Here is a 14,364-nt window from a genome sequence, read left to right as displayed (position 1 = left end):
CGCCCGGACAAACGCCCAAAAATGGTAAGCCGCGAAGACCGGACAAGCCAGCCGTCGCGCGCCGCGGGCGATTTTTCGTGTCATGCAATCGTATGTGTCCCTGAAGCAAGAAAAAAGTCCGACTGACTTTGGCACTTTTGAGCACTCCTTTGGGCGACCGAAAAAGACTTGTTCCCGCAGCAGCGGCGGCGTGTCGAGGTCGAAATACACATCCCGAGCCAAGGGGACGAACGGTTCCACCCACGTGTGCGAAATCTGGGGCTCCATTGGTTCAAATGGAGACTATGGACCCCCCATCTGGATCCCACCCCAGAGACAACTGGGAACCGGACCCTGGCTTAGTCTGGCAGGTCTGGACAGGACTAGCTGGGGTCCGTAGCGTCCTGGCTGACGACTGTGGAAGAGAGAGAATGGGGATGGCCTTTTTTCGGGCAGGTTTAGTACTTCCCTATCGTAGCAATGAACAACCGAGTTGATCAGGAGGATCGGAAAGCGTGGTGCGACAGGTCGGAAGATGGTGTTGAGACTGATGGCTAGAATGATCTTGGTGAAAATTTAGGTACGGCCGACGTTTGATAGCGGTGGCAATCGAGCGCTGCTAATTGGCTCAACTTCGTACAAGGTTCGAGCAATCTTCAACTCATCAGACTGACGAAATGCTATCTTCTCGCTCTCTCCGACTACTTAGAGAGGTATCTCATAGTCTCATTGAGCCTTGAGGGTCCTGTGCGCAAATACGCCATGCGACAGCGGCAAGGATATCTGTACCAGAGAGCCGGAATAGAGAGGATACATACGTGTAACGCCATGCAACACGCGCCCCGGTGTCATACATGAACCCCTTCATTGAGACGACGTCGATCTGGCTACGACAGGTCTGCCAACAGGGAACGCCGTCCGAGCACGTGGGTTGACGAGACTTGACTTTTACGACTCCAGTGGACAGACTTGAATGCCCCGTCCGTAACGAGACAACGGGCACGCGACAGCTTTGCAGAACTCCCTTCAATGTTGGGGGAGGGCAATATCGACATTCCTAGACGGGCGTCGCCGTCGCACGCCCGAAAGCTTGGCCTCCTTCTTGGCGGTGGCATCATCGCGCGACCTCAGTGGTAAAAAGGTTGTCGATGCCAAGTGCCAAGCAGCGGCAGACCACGGGAGCTTCCAGCCAGGAATGCGAGCCGCACCAGGGTATTTCATTCTCTTCAACGACATGCCGTCGATTTCAAAAAGAGCAGTCGCTATTCAAAACCTCCTAGTTTGGCCGATTTTCGTCAAGCCAAAGAATTAAAAAAGTCCAGCGCTGAGATCCAAAGCCATTGACATCGAATGTCGTTGCTGGGTAGAGCCGTCGCGCAACGTGCTCCCGACTCGCGATGTGATTGGCGGGCCGTAGCACGGAAACATTAAGCCCACCTCCCTCACCACCCCGGGGCTGAATCCACGGGAGGGTCGGCCGGGCCTAGGCTGATGCTGGAAGTTGGAGAGGAAGGGAAGTACCTCCGGCGGAGAGGGACATGTCAGTCAGGCAAACCGTGGTACCCCTTGTTTTGCTGGACTGATTGGTCTTCGTATCGGGCGTTCGGTATGTGGAATAGGCTAGAGTATGGACGGTTCCAACGTGGAATGTCGGCCAACGTGCTGCAAAAACCTGCCATGATATGCCAGCAGAGCATTATTTCTCGGCGATAATGAAACATTCGGCGTCATCAATCCTCGGAAATCGACAGCGACGAGTGGCGGGCTATTTTTCTTCTTGTTCCACGTTTACGTCTTAGACTTGGCTATCTTGGATGAACTGCTTTCGCGTTGCCAAGCTGCCACTGGAGGAATCCACCCGGTGGCCAAGCATGATCGGCTGTAGCCAAGTCTCCCGTTCGAAGCGTCCAGAAAGCTTGACTGCAATCCAGCTTGGGCTTCAGATCGTTGGGCCTGCAGCCTGCTCAATGTGTTGTGAAGGTGCCAGGTTGGCCTGGACAAGGGAAATAAGATCGGAAATTGTTAGAGCGGTACCGCGCGTGCCACCATCGTTGGTCGTTCCCCGACTGGACTAGCATCGCCCCTCCAAGGGACCATGTTCTCAAAGCGAGCGTGCCCATTGGTTCCCGAGCAACATTGACATAAGCGGGCCGTTACATCTCACTTCTACTGTGAGTCTCGACTTCCCAGTATGAGTTTGACGGTTTGTCTAGACCTCTCCTCAGCCAGCATTTCTAATGCGACTCGACCTCGCGAAAAGTCCGATGACGCCCTATGTCTTGTTTGATCTTTCTGTAGCCGGTGTAAGAGGCAGAAAGTGAAATGGGCGGGCAGCCAGTCGGGAGTCGCGGTCTGGAAGTTCAGCCAAAGTAGAGACGAGAGACGAAGTCTGGGAAAAAGTGAAAAACACGCGCCATTCCCAATCGGTCGCCGAGCACGGCTCCACACAACCATAATTCCAGACCTGCGCAGCACACATCCCTGCTGCCCTCCACGCCTCTTCTCTATCGCCTGGCTCCTCTCTTGGTCGTCGTCGGCGGTCTCCATATTGCTGGTCCCCGGGTGGGGGGCCATTTCCATTTCGAACCTTGTCTTCTCTGCTGTCGATTCCATAGCCGATGTCTCGCTCTCTTGAAGGTGACCCAAATGATCGTGGTCCAGGCGATACTCTCACACTTCTTCGACGCTTGTCATTCGCCCTACGAGGTACATCAGCCCTCCCTGGAATCCCTCCATCTCGTCCCGTTCTCTACGCTAGCACGTAGTCTCCGAGGTGGAGGCTGATTCTGAACCATGTCTTCGTCTTCTTCCTCGTCGGTGTCCCTAGTCGTCGCATCTTCCGGGTCCACTAGAGAGTGTTCGTTGCCAATATCCATGCATGTAACTCTGTAGAAGGCTGTCAGCTCAGATGGCACCAAGTCCCCTTGCCCACATGTGTCCTGCTTATAAGCCAAACACACTCCCCGATCCCCCTAAGCTTTGAGTTTGTCTGCTCCTCACGCTCCTCCCTCATCCTTCCCAGCAGGTCATCAAAGCCATCCAAACCTGCTTTCTCCTTCGGGCCTGACTTTGCCATTCGTTTAGTCAAACCGGACTTTGAGCAGATCGACACAATGGCCGGTGTCATCGAACCTTCGCACGCCGCGGGCGTGGACGCCGCCGCTCCTCGCGAGCTGACCGGTGCCGACATCAAGCACAACAAGACCTCGGGAGGAAACGCAGCCTTCCATAACTTCAACAACGACTTCGCTCACGTCGCCGACGCCAACGAGCGCCGTCGCCTTGCTTTGGCCGAGATCGACAAGGCGCCTTTCGGCTGGTACCACGTTCGTGCCATCGTTGTCGCTGGTATTGGTTTCTTTACCGATTCGGTACGTTGTCCTACGAACAGACGAATTGGTCGAGACTGACTAGGCACCAGTACGATATCTTCACCATCGGTCTCGTCACCTCCATGCTGGGCATAGTGTACTTCGGCGGCACTCTTCCTGCCGAGCACGACACCGCTATCAAGGTCGCTACCTCCGCCGGCACCGTTGTTGGTCAGGTCGGATTTGGTGTTCTGGCTGATATCGTCGGTCGCAAGAAGATGGTAGGCGCTCGCAGCTTCATTGACGTCGCGAAAGAGAAGAGGTAGCTAACTCAGTCACAGTACGGTGTCGAATTGATGGTCATCATCATTGCTACCCTTGCCCAGGCTCTTTCGTCTTCCTCCCCATCTGTTTCCATCGTCGGCCTCATTGTTTTCTGGCGTATCATCATGGTAAGTGCTGGTTGAATGACTTCGAGGGAGAATGCCACTAACAACGGCCGCAGGGTATCGGTATCGGTGGTGACTACCCCCTTAGCGCTATCATTACCTCCGAGTTTGCCACGACGAAGTGGAGAGGATTCATGATGAACGCAGTGTAAGTCCTCGGCTCCGCCCCAATGAGTGATTCTCTTCTAACGTTGGCGATAGCTTTGCCAACCAGGGTTTCGGCCAGCTTGCAGGTGGCATTATGCTTTTGATCGTCACCGCCGGCTTCAAGGGCTCCCTTGAGACTGCTAGCAAGGCCGCCACCTGCTCTACCACCGAGCCTTGCATCATGGCTGTCGACAAGATGTGGCGCACGATGATCGGCTTCGGCGCTGTTCCGGGCTGCATCGCTTTGTACTTCCGCCTTACCATCCCCGAGACTCCCAGATACACCTTCGACGTCGACAATGATGTTTCCAAGGCCGAGGGCGACGTCGACTACTACAAGCAGGGCAAGTGGGGTGAGTCTCAGGTCGATGAGGCTGCCCGCGTCATCGCTCGCCAGGAGGCCAAGCAGCAGCTCGAGGTTCCCAAGGCCTCGTGGAGGGATTTCTTCAGCCACTACAGCACCTGGAAGAACGCCAAGGTCCTCCTCGGTACCGCTGGTTCATGGTTCTTCCTTGATGTGGCCTTCTACGGCCTGGGCCTTAACAACGCCATCATCCTCAACGCCATCGGGTGGTCTGGTGGTGCTGATATGTACCACATCTTCTACAAGACGGCTGTTGGCAACCTGATTCTTGTCTGCGCCGGTGCGGTTCCCGGATACTGGGTTTCTGCTGCTCTTGTCGATACCATTGGCCGCAAGCCCATCCAGCTCTTCGGATTCTTCGCTCTCACGCTCCTCTTCTGTGTCATCGGTTTCGACTACTGGAACCTTTCGGGCTCTGCTCTCATGGCGCTGTACACCCTCTCGCAGTTCTTCTTCAACGCCGGTCCCAACTCGACGACCTTTATCGTTCCTGGCGAATGCTTCCCTACCAGATACAGATCCACCTCTCACGGAATCTCTGCCGCCTCAGGCAAGGTCGGTGCCATTATTGCGCAGGTGGTTTTCGGACCCCTCCGTACCATCGGTGCCGATGCCGCCAAGGCCAAGACCGACCCGAGATACAGCACTCCTTGGCTCAACCACATCATGCAGATCTTTGCGCTCTTCATGCTCTGCGGTTTCTTCACCACCCTTCTGATCCCCGAGACGGCGAGGAAGACGCTTGAGGAGCTCTCCGGCGAGGACGACTTGTAAGTTTCACTTGATTATGGTATATTGCTTCGGAAACTGTACTGACTGAATTCGCAGGGCAACAAGTGCCATTCCCGTCCATGGACACAACGAGGAGAAGCGTGTTGAGGAGGGCACTGCTGCCGGCTCCGTCTAAACATGGTGCCACTAAGGTGAACCCAAATTTGAGCATTCGTTGTTTTGAGCAGCGATCGATACCCTTAATTGTAGTAAAAGATGGTGTGGAAGAGCTTCATACGTAGTATATTGTAGACATAATAGACAGCATTATCAGCTGCAGGTTGCGTTGCTCAGTCGTGCTGCTTGTGACCGAATCCTAGGAATTGTGATCTCGGTTCCGCCGACCGTCCACACAACGGTACATCTTGCTTTACCCGGTAACGCATGATGGTCTATGTTGAAAATGCCGCCAGTATGCAAAGCATCTGAGATCGTATGTAATGCTGTCCTTTCAGGCAAGCTGAAATTGTTGTTGAAGCGGCGTTGGCGGAGAGTTGGATGGGCCTGGACGCCGTTGAAGATTGCTTACATAACCCGTCAATCGTTGGCAGGAGTTTGGGCTTTGGGCTCGCTTGGATGGGGCACAGACCAATGGTAACCTTATGACGTCTGTTTGGTTCGCTGCAGGGACTTTGACCACTGCCCACTAGGCACCCCGCCAAGCGGATCTTCGGCCGCCCTAAAGTATTGAAAGTTCGGGGCATCCCAAGCTTCCCGGACCTCCCTCCTACATCTCCAGATCCAACTTGCACCACTCTCTCACCATGGCTGCCTTTCTTCGACAAAAGCAGACAGGCATGCAGAATGACCTGTCTGCGTCAATCATCCCCGAGCTCTTCGCTCCCGATTACCAGTCTGCATACGGCATCAACTCGCAGGTTAGGTCAGTAGCCAAGCTACCCCACGTTGACGCGCGTCAACTTCATAGCATTTCGAACTGCAGACCTTGATGTGAGGCCCGAGACTGACTGGAAATGGTGCAGTTGCCTAGCATACGATCCGATTCAGTCCCTTCTCGCAATTGCGACCAACGAGTCCAAGTTCGGCCCCGGCAAGATCTTCGTTTTCGGCCAAAACAGAGTCTCCAAGGTCATGGAGCCGCCAAGGCACACATCTTTCCGCTCTATCCACTTCACCGCCAATAAGCTCGTCTCCCTTGATGCCAAGAACGAACTGGGAGTATGGGACCTCGACACTGCGAAGCGCATCGCGGCTCTCGTCTGCCCCGGTCAGGTCATCTCCATGGTCACAGATCCTATGCTCGATTGGGCCTTTCTTGGCATGGCCACCGGAGAAGTCTTGGCCTACGATTTGGACAGGGAGAATATTGCGAGATCATTCCGGCTACCAAACTTTTGGAAAGAGAGGGATCCGAATGCCCGCATTGTTGGGCTGGTGAGCATTTCGTTGCATCCGAGAGATATCGGGCAAATGCTCATCGCGTACACCACGGGCATCGTTATTTATTCGTTTAAGCAAAACAAAGCTCTCAAGTTCTTCGAATACGTACTTCAACCAGGCGCACCTGGTGGTGGAGGGCAGCCGGCGGACACAGTTCGTAGGCCGAGAGTCACGCATGCTCTCTGGCATCCAACAGGAACCTTTATCATGACGGCGCACGAAGATGGCAGTTTGGTATTCTGGGATCCTAAGGATGGCCGCATCATCATGGCAAGGACACTCACGGAAATGAGTGTCGATCAGTCAACACCGAACGCCGGACATGCCGGCTACACAGAGCCATATGGGCGTATTGCTTGGTGCTGCAAGGAGAATCCGGATGATACTGGGCTCTTGATTTCTGGTGGTCAGAATCCGGAATCTCCCCAGGAGGGGCTGACCTTCATCGAATTGGGCCAAACACCAATTTATGCGACTTCGAGTTGGCAAGTTCTTCAGGACCATCTGAAAGGCAAACGCCAAATCACCTTGCCAACTCCACCGGGCGCCCAAGTGGCAGACTTCCTCCTCATCCCTCGTTCTTCGCCCTATTTTGCTGGCGCACAAGATCCCATTGCGATCATGACCCTCCTGACTTCGGGCGAGCTGCTGACGATGAGCTTCCCGTCGGGATACCCAATCAGCCCCACAAACCAACTGCATCCGTCCGTCTCCTTTGTCCACCCATATGTCAATAAATTCGCTGTGCAAACGTTGGATAGAGGTCGCTGGATGGGAATGGTCGAGACCAGAAACCAGGGCGAACCTCTTCTGAAGGGTGGTGCCGAGACAGCGAAGCCCAAGCGCAGATACGAAGGTCGCACGATCTTCCAGATAGCACATGGGGACAGCACCGTGCGACTTTGGGATGCTGGTCATGATGATGAGATCGAGAACCCAACCATGCTGCAAGTTGATGTCGCACGCGCACTGGACCGCTACCAAGACATCGACATCACCACGATGAACATGGCCCCCAACACTGGCGAATTCGCGGTCGGAACGCGTACGGGTGAATTGGTTCTCTACAGATGGGCCGGCAATCGGTTCTTTGGAAAAGACCACCATGAAGATCTGCCACCCAACCCGGGAGCGCTGACGGACATCAGCTCAAGAGCGGAGCCCGGCCTCAAGGAGGGTTTGCAGCCCTGGCAACTGTACGAGATGATGCAAGGTCCTATCACGGCCACTTGCGTCTCAGACGTGGGCTTCGTAGGCGTCGGCTCTGAGGGTGGCTTCTTTAGTGTCATCGACTTGCGTGGTCCCTCTGTCATCTTCCAAATCTCCATGACTGAATTCGCTCAGCAATCCAAGAGATCTTCTTTCTTGAAAGGGTCTCATGGGAACGCCCATGGAAAGGAGTGGCCGGTGGCCATTGAGTTTAGCGTCATGACGTTAGAAGGCGACAACTACTCTAGCATCTGTTGTTTTGTGGGAACGAACCTCGGCAAAGTAGCCACGTTCAAGCTGTTACCGTCTGGAAATAGCTACTCCGTCAAGCTAGCTGGCGTCCAACATTTTGATGGGCAGGTAGTGGCACTCTGCCCCATCCAAGCAGACTCTGGAAGACCTGCTTTTGCAACAGGTCCAATCGTAGCGGGACTGAGAAACGGGCAGCAGGTTAATGGTGTTCTCGTTGCTGGTAAGCCCCTTGGGTACGACACTTCTTGCGCTGGCTGATACTGACAAATGACTAGTGACACAAACCGAAATTCGAATCTTCAAGCCCGCCGGCGGGAAGGGCGCTTCCAAGACCTTTGACGACATCCTCTGCGATGCAGCCAACGTCACTGAGTTTGAGCTTCACGGCTTCGCCATTGTCGGTGTTTTTGGTGACCGAACGACTCGTGCATTCTCCATTCCTGGTCTCAAGGAAATTGGCAACGCGCCGCTTCCCATGCTCGATGGCAGTCGCACTCTATCGTCCGTAGTGACTCAGACTGGCGACATTTTCGGCTGGACTGGGCCCAGTGAGATTGCCGTTCTCAATGTCTGGGGTACTGGCAAAGATCTTCAGATAAGCGACGACATTCTCGTCAACCCCGAGCTCGTCACACCCCCGCGCCCTACAATCTCGAACATGCAGTGGCTCTCCGGCACGCAGCATATCTCCCCGACAGACCTCGACCTCCTCATCGACCCCAATCGCCCGCCAAGCCGGCGGATGATGGCCGCCGCGGCAGCTGAAGCGAGAGCTGCCCGCTCTGCAGGCCAGCCCGGCTCGAACAATGCGGGAGGATCTAACGAAGGCTGGGGCGATTATCTGACGAGGCAGCTTAACGAGCGCACGGAGAAGCTGAACATCATGAGCGATAACATGGATAGTCTGCAAAATCAGAGCCAAGGCTGGGCGGACGACGTTGGCAAATACATCAACAAGCAGAAGAGGAATGTGGTCCTGGGAGGGCTGAAGAGCAAGTTCTTTTAAACTAGCTACGACGAGATGAATAATGGCTGCTACGGCCTCAAAGGGATATCTTGCGAGAGCTTTGTGTAACTTTAGGGCGTTAGGTATTGGAATTTCCTCATCCCCATTGATCAAAACGACATGAATTTTTCCATTTTGATAACAAAGAGTGCATGCCTCGTATTTATCCAAGCTGTCTCGATGACGAGCACTCTGCTGCAAGGGACCGACTTGAGCAAGATTGCCCGAACTTGATCCCTTTGCCCCATTCTTTCTTCCAAGCCTGGTATGTCCCCTTTAAACCACCAAGCATCCACAAGCCTCCTACCAACTCCTCTGACCAAAATAAAGACAAACAGATATCCCGGCTCTTTCAGATCATTTGCCATTATTCATGTGCATTCGGTCGGTGGAATCGGCTCGCTTCGTATCGGTTGTATCGTTCAGATCGATCGCCGTGGTGGTACAGAGCTTTTCGGTCCGCAGCTTGTAAGCTTCGTGTTCTTCGTCTTGAGGGCTCAAGGCCCCAGGGAGTTCGTCATCCGGGCTATCACGTCAGCCGACAACTTACGAGAATAGGAGTACTTACCTGATCGTCTATGTACTCTGCGGAATTTTGGGGTGTAGTCTTTTTCGGTAGATGCGCGTTTGATGATGTAGGGTTTGGTTCTAGGCTTCCGCGTCAGTATCAGGGGTTGGGGTGCTTACCTACTTATCGCTAAAGCGCCTGCGTACTTGATATTCTGTTGCAAGAGACCTGGAGAAGATTGATTTTAGCGTATTAGAGGGGGCTGGAGAGACTTACAGTCTACCTGGCCATAGTTGTGGTCTGATATGACGTGAATCGATGCGTGATGTCTGCCCTATGGTTAGTGTTGAATAAGGGGAAGTAGAAGACTCACAGAATAAAGGATGACAGATGCAAAGCTAGGCTAGTAGTCACCCTGGAGTTGTTAGCGTGACGGGGGAGGGAGGACTTACGGGTAACTTGAGTACGGATTTTAAATGGCATGGGGACATGAAGTTCTAAATCTGTTTAGATACGAAGTAGGAAACGGAGGGTGACTTATGAGATAAAGACAGGTCCAATGCGGCATTCGTCTGTGTTAGTAAGAGCCTATGATTAGTATTCTACAAAAGGATGCAAGAGACTCACGTTCGAACTTGAAGGAATAGCATCGAGTTCCAGAGGCGATGGTCCAAATTGCTGCCCAAGTTAGCAGAGGAGGGGAGGGATAACGTACGCTGAAAGGTGACTCCCTTGAGGATCAGCCGTTGTGGCCTGTAAGAGTTTAGGCGCTGCGATGGTTAGCGAAGACCGAAGGGATTGGGGAACTCACAAGTGAGAGGTGCGATCAAGTGATAGAATCTTATGCCGACTCATCGAGGGCCTAATTTCTGTCAGTGAGCTGAAGGGATGACGCGACTTACAAGCAGTGACCGGAGAGATCTGGGTACATGTAGCATGGCACAAGCCGCCTTAGACTCGCTTCAAGACAAGAGTTGAAAGGACAGAACGTTCCCGTATGGGAGAGGAGATGAGACCTGAATATGGGGCCTGCTTTTCTGTTAGCAAATAATGTCGAGGGAGCTCTCACCTGTATAAATTGCTGATAGAAGCTTATTGATGAAGAAGTGTGTGATGAGGATGTGGAAAAGTTGCATCAATGACTGGGTTACAACCAGAACCTATATGGAAACATTTTTCAGAAGTACAGTTCTTCAAGTTCCATCGAAGTCGAGTCTTCCAAACACGTTTCATCCGCAGCAGGCTTTGTTGTTCTTTTCCTTGTGACGAGGAACTAAACAAGAGGCCGAGTTCACAAATGCCTTGTCTCGAGGACCAAGGCTGGATCCTGGCCGAGTTGGCTGTGAGTGAAAGACGACATTGTATTGGGAATTCTCCGAGTCTTGTGCTCTTTGTTCTCTTGTTTCTCCCACCCATTCGACCTCAAACGTGGCCAGGTCTTTGAGAGTTCGAGTCGTCAAGACCTTGATTTCTGAAAGCTCAAGCTCGGACCACATCTTTCTTCAATAGAAAGTGAAGACTAGCTTATTCGTTATATTGTGACATTGCGTTAAGAGACTCTCACTCTTTGGCTGTAATTGTTCAACAAACCTTAGGTTATCTGTACCATCAACGCTCTCTATCTCAGACGCCTTTCTCATCACAAGTTTCTGTGGTTGGCACCTGTGCACGCATTTGTGAAGAGGAAACCCCTCGAGCAGGCAAAAGTGGCAACCGGCACCCAACTACACGTGGTACAACATGAGGTAAAGCCCCGGCCTCAATCGAAAGGTACGCAACTACAAAGCCCGACTTAAACCTTGGTTGCACCTTTATACTTGGGATGGGAGAGTCGAGCCAACCACACACAGCGCTCAACTTGTCCTGAACACTGAAAGGATGTTATGAGATCTCTTGATTGCTATTCCCGTCGCGACTTCTATTACGTTCGTTCACGAATAGTTCAAGAGTAGGAAAGCGTTGCTACCGTCGTAGTCCACAGCCACTTCGAGTACCTCTTGCCCATCCAAGCTACGTAGCACCTTTGAGGTCAATGACATGATGAGCACTAGTGGCTTCGATAAGAACGATTAGCAAGACAAGGCTCCGTCTTGAGCATGCTTTAGATTCAAGCTGAGAATGTAAATTTGGTATATTCTTGCTGCTTTCCCCTTCTCAGTTTGCGCCGCCTCTGTATAAAGCACATTCATCAAGAACCTTGAAGGCTGCTCGATCAGTGCTGGAGCCAGTCCTGGCGGAACAACGGGCGCGGGGGCTTACATCGCGCAGTGAGACTGTGTGCACTGCCCCTGTACCCCTATCTGGTGACTGGACCCTTCCTGCGAGTTACAACCGTAATGTGAAACTCGTTAATAATCTTACTTTCTAATCTCTGCCCCTCGCTCACGTATTCGTGACCCGATACGTTAAACTTATTGAGATAGCGTGCCAAGCACTTCAAGACACACCTTTAGGAAAGGAACATGAAGTTCTAGATCGAGTAGAAGAGTCAAGCAAAGCAGGTTCCTAGTCTATCTTGTAATGCCCCCTTATTATGACTGCAATGTGAAACCCTTCAACCACATTACTTCCTTATTCCTCCAACTTTCTCTAACGTATTTGTGACTAGAGACATTATTGAAATAGCATTTCGAGCACTCCAATACACACTCCTATCGAAGGAAGACGGCATTTTCGATGAGTCTGAGGGGTTGACAGAAGCGGGTAGGTGGTTTGCCTCGTGGTTGACCTGTTTCTCCTCCTCCGGTGAGGACTTTTTCAAGATTTTACTTCCTAGTTCTCTGATACCTCCCTAACATATTTGTGACCGGATACAATATCAAGGCGCCGTGCTGAGCACCGGAAGATATGCTGATAACAGAGCTGAATGAACTTTGAAACGGGCTAGAAAGGTCAGCGGCAGCTTGACCATGGGCTTCCATGCGGACAACAGCTTCGAGACGACTAAGACCGAGACACTGATAGGGCGATGAGAGAGAAAACGTAGCGGATTCTAACAATGTGTCCTCTTTATAGTTGAGACGTTGAAGCGGAATTGGGGCTTTAACGGGAGTGGAACCCCTAAGAAGGACGGGCATACCTTATGTGATGGCTTCCAAGATAGTGAGAGCTGCCACGGATACAGAGGATCTCGGTGGTCCTTGACGGAACATGAGATTTCATAGCAGGAATACTCGAGCTGTGTCGGACTAAACTTCAATAAGTCAAGCAGCAGATCAAGTCACGAGCTTAGATTAGAACAATATATCAATGATTTCAAACGCAAGAAGCTTTTCCCCATGAGATACAAAACTTTGACAGGACCCAGCGAGTGACGGCACGTTTTGGATATTATCCAGGAATGAACCTACCTACTACCTTGCCCCTGAACGGGAGGGGTCAGCGGAACATCCTGCATACCAGCTGCGATAGCCTGAATACGCGGCACCTTACCTTGCTTCCTCTTCTTCTCCTCCTCGCTGAACCGCGGAACACGATCGCCATCCGCAACATCACCTTCCTCAACCCCACCATCCAAATCCTCCTGCGAAGGCTCTTCAACCACGAAGACATCCTCGTCCTCACGCAAGTGTCTATTACCCGAAGGAGAGTTGACGACATCAGTCACACCTGAAGTCTGCTTCACCTGCCCAGGCTCGAACCGCAACTGATTATGGCGCGGATGCCGACCGTACTCCTTGATGTAAAAGTCGAGCGTCATCTGCAAGTTGCGACAGTCCTCGCGGATGAATTCGTGCTGGTTCTTGAGCGTCGCGTGGACCTTTTCGAGTGTTTCAAAGTCGATGGCCAAGGAACGGAAGGATTTCTTGTCGCGGGCGAGGCAGATGCGGAAGTGGACTGCGAGGTAGATTGCGAGGATGCAGATTGTTGATACGGCGACGAGGCCTACCAGGAGGCGCTTGACCCCTACGCAGTTGACGCCGCCGAAGTCGCCGTAGTCTTCGCGGGAGACGAGCATGTCTCTGAGGAGTTCGCTAGGAGGCATATTTGGGGGTTGGTTCTGTGAATGATGTTAGCAGAGATTGGGGTTGGAGTTTTACCTGATATGTTTGTGTGAGTGTATGTGGGCCGTTGGCTTTTGATGTCTGAGTTGTTTTAGAGTAGAGAAGAGCAAATAACAGCCGGTAAACCTCTGGACTTATAAAGACTCTCTTCGAAGAATCTGGACTACTCGGGCCTCATACCTTGATCATAATGCTTTGTGCCTGGAGCACAAAGTACGGAGACATTGTGTTCGAGTTTGTTTCTCCAGGGTCTTTGTGTGTTCACAGGCATGGTGTCCTGTGCGCCGACCTTTGGCCAGGATTCAAGAGAGTCGATACAATCAAAGAGGTCATAGAAACACTGCCCCTGAAAATGCATGGTCATACTGACCAGTCACAAAGTGTCCACTGGAAGTAGCTTCATATGGTCGGACGACCGAAAAGTGAGAATCCTTGGACGTCGGCAATGATACCTTAGCAAGGCTCCGAGAAAGCCTGCCTTGGCGTAGTATTGACCGATGAAGCGGATGTGTAGTCACTAGGTATCAACAAGTACACAAAAGGTGTCGCGCAGCGAGGCGTTTGACCGGCAGGATCTTGCATCCTGTTCTGGATCGAAGTCCAGAGTAGCGGTCTGTAGAAGCGCGGGGGAGCGGCAAGAATGTCACTTGCCGCATCAAGATAGAAGCGAGGCGTAAGCTGCACGTGTCCCATTTCGGATTCCGTGTGGCACGGAGTTGGGTTGCTTTGTGAGTTGCTTTGTGAGTGACCCACTCACGAAACCATCTAGACTGGAAAAGAGTCCGACAAATGAAAGTGACTGAGGAGCCAGGGGTCGAGAGCCTGCGCGCCCGCTTCGAGTCGGCATATTGCGGCACAGCAGGGGAGCCAGACGGCGCACCCGTTCTCGCCGCTCCCGCGGGCGCATTTTGCGAGGGTGTTCCCCAGGGGCCGCGGTGTTCTTCCGAGATGTTTGCTTGATCG

At 52.6% G+C, this 14,364-nt stretch overlaps 8 protein-coding genes across 8 annotated transcripts; 3 read left to right on the top strand and 5 right to left on the bottom strand.

Annotated features, from left to right (window-relative positions):
• Positions 1-21: 21 nt before the first annotated feature.
• Positions 22-1,116, top strand: CLUP02_06355 (uncharacterized protein; the record flags this gene model as incomplete). The annotated part of the gene is made up of 6 exons (XM_049285355.1): positions 22-90; positions 143-371; positions 481-506; positions 580-799; positions 852-938; positions 998-1,116. 6 exons carry the CDS (start codon positions 22-24, stop codon positions 1,114-1,116), a joined length of 750 nt encoding a protein of 249 aa, XP_049142498.1.
• A 139-nt stretch (positions 1,117-1,255) lies between these two features.
• On the bottom strand, positions 1,256-2,099 carry CLUP02_06354 (uncharacterized protein; the record flags this gene model as incomplete). Its single annotated transcript, XM_049285354.1, has 5 exons — positions 1,256-1,370; positions 1,426-1,500; positions 1,560-1,651; positions 1,800-1,932; positions 2,026-2,099. The coding sequence occupies 5 exons, from the start codon at positions 2,097-2,099 to the stop codon at positions 1,256-1,258; spliced, it is 489 nt and encodes a 162-aa protein (XP_049142497.1).
• Positions 2,100-2,145: 46 nt separating this feature from the next.
• Positions 2,146-3,055, bottom strand: CLUP02_06353 (uncharacterized protein; the record flags this gene model as incomplete). The annotated part of the gene is made up of 3 exons (XM_049285353.1): positions 2,146-2,646; positions 2,733-2,865; positions 2,940-3,055. The coding sequence occupies 3 exons, from the start codon at positions 3,053-3,055 to the stop codon at positions 2,146-2,148; spliced, it is 750 nt and encodes a 249-aa protein (XP_049142496.1).
• A 37-nt stretch (positions 3,056-3,092) lies between these two features.
• On the top strand, positions 3,093-3,616 carry CLUP02_06352 (H+ symporter; the record flags this gene model as incomplete). The annotated part of the gene is made up of 2 exons (XM_049285352.1): positions 3,093-3,350; positions 3,401-3,616. The coding sequence occupies 2 exons, from the start codon at positions 3,093-3,095 to the stop codon at positions 3,614-3,616; spliced, it is 474 nt and encodes a 157-aa protein (XP_049142495.1).
• A 2,169-nt stretch (positions 3,617-5,785) lies between these two features.
• CLUP02_06351 (uncharacterized protein) lies at positions 5,786-8,889 on the top strand (the record flags this gene model as incomplete). Its single annotated transcript, XM_049285351.1, has 3 exons — positions 5,786-5,904; positions 5,978-8,103; positions 8,159-8,889. The coding sequence occupies 3 exons, from the start codon at positions 5,786-5,788 to the stop codon at positions 8,887-8,889; spliced, it is 2,976 nt and encodes a 991-aa protein (XP_049142494.1).
• Positions 8,890-9,246: 357 nt separating this feature from the next.
• CLUP02_06350 (uncharacterized protein) lies at positions 9,247-10,328 on the bottom strand (the record flags this gene model as incomplete). Its single annotated transcript, XM_049285350.1, has 4 exons — positions 9,247-9,415; positions 9,577-9,625; positions 10,113-10,150; positions 10,300-10,328. The coding sequence occupies 4 exons, from the start codon at positions 10,326-10,328 to the stop codon at positions 9,247-9,249; spliced, it is 285 nt and encodes a 94-aa protein (XP_049142493.1).
• Positions 10,329-12,743: 2,415 nt separating this feature from the next.
• CLUP02_06349 (uncharacterized protein) lies at positions 12,744-13,626 on the bottom strand (the record flags this gene model as incomplete). The annotated part of the gene is made up of 2 exons (XM_049285349.1): positions 12,744-13,397; positions 13,582-13,626. 2 exons carry the CDS (start codon positions 13,624-13,626, stop codon positions 12,744-12,746), a joined length of 699 nt encoding a protein of 232 aa, XP_049142492.1.
• Positions 13,627-13,918: 292 nt separating this feature from the next.
• CLUP02_06348 (uncharacterized protein) lies at positions 13,919-14,308 on the bottom strand (the record flags this gene model as incomplete). The annotated part of the gene is made up of 2 exons (XM_049285348.1): positions 13,919-14,014; positions 14,159-14,308. The coding sequence occupies 2 exons, from the start codon at positions 14,306-14,308 to the stop codon at positions 13,919-13,921; spliced, it is 246 nt and encodes an 81-aa protein (XP_049142491.1).
• Positions 14,309-14,364: the final 56 nt, after the last annotated feature.

This window comes from Colletotrichum lupini, chromosome 3 (genome assembly GCF_023278565.1).
Source record: "Colletotrichum lupini chromosome 3, complete sequence".
In the NCBI taxonomy this organism is placed as follows: Eukaryota; Fungi; Ascomycota; class Sordariomycetes; order Glomerellales; family Glomerellaceae; genus Colletotrichum; species Colletotrichum lupini.
Note: the sequence above shows the minus strand (reverse complement) of the source record. Positions and strands in the feature narration are given on the sequence as shown.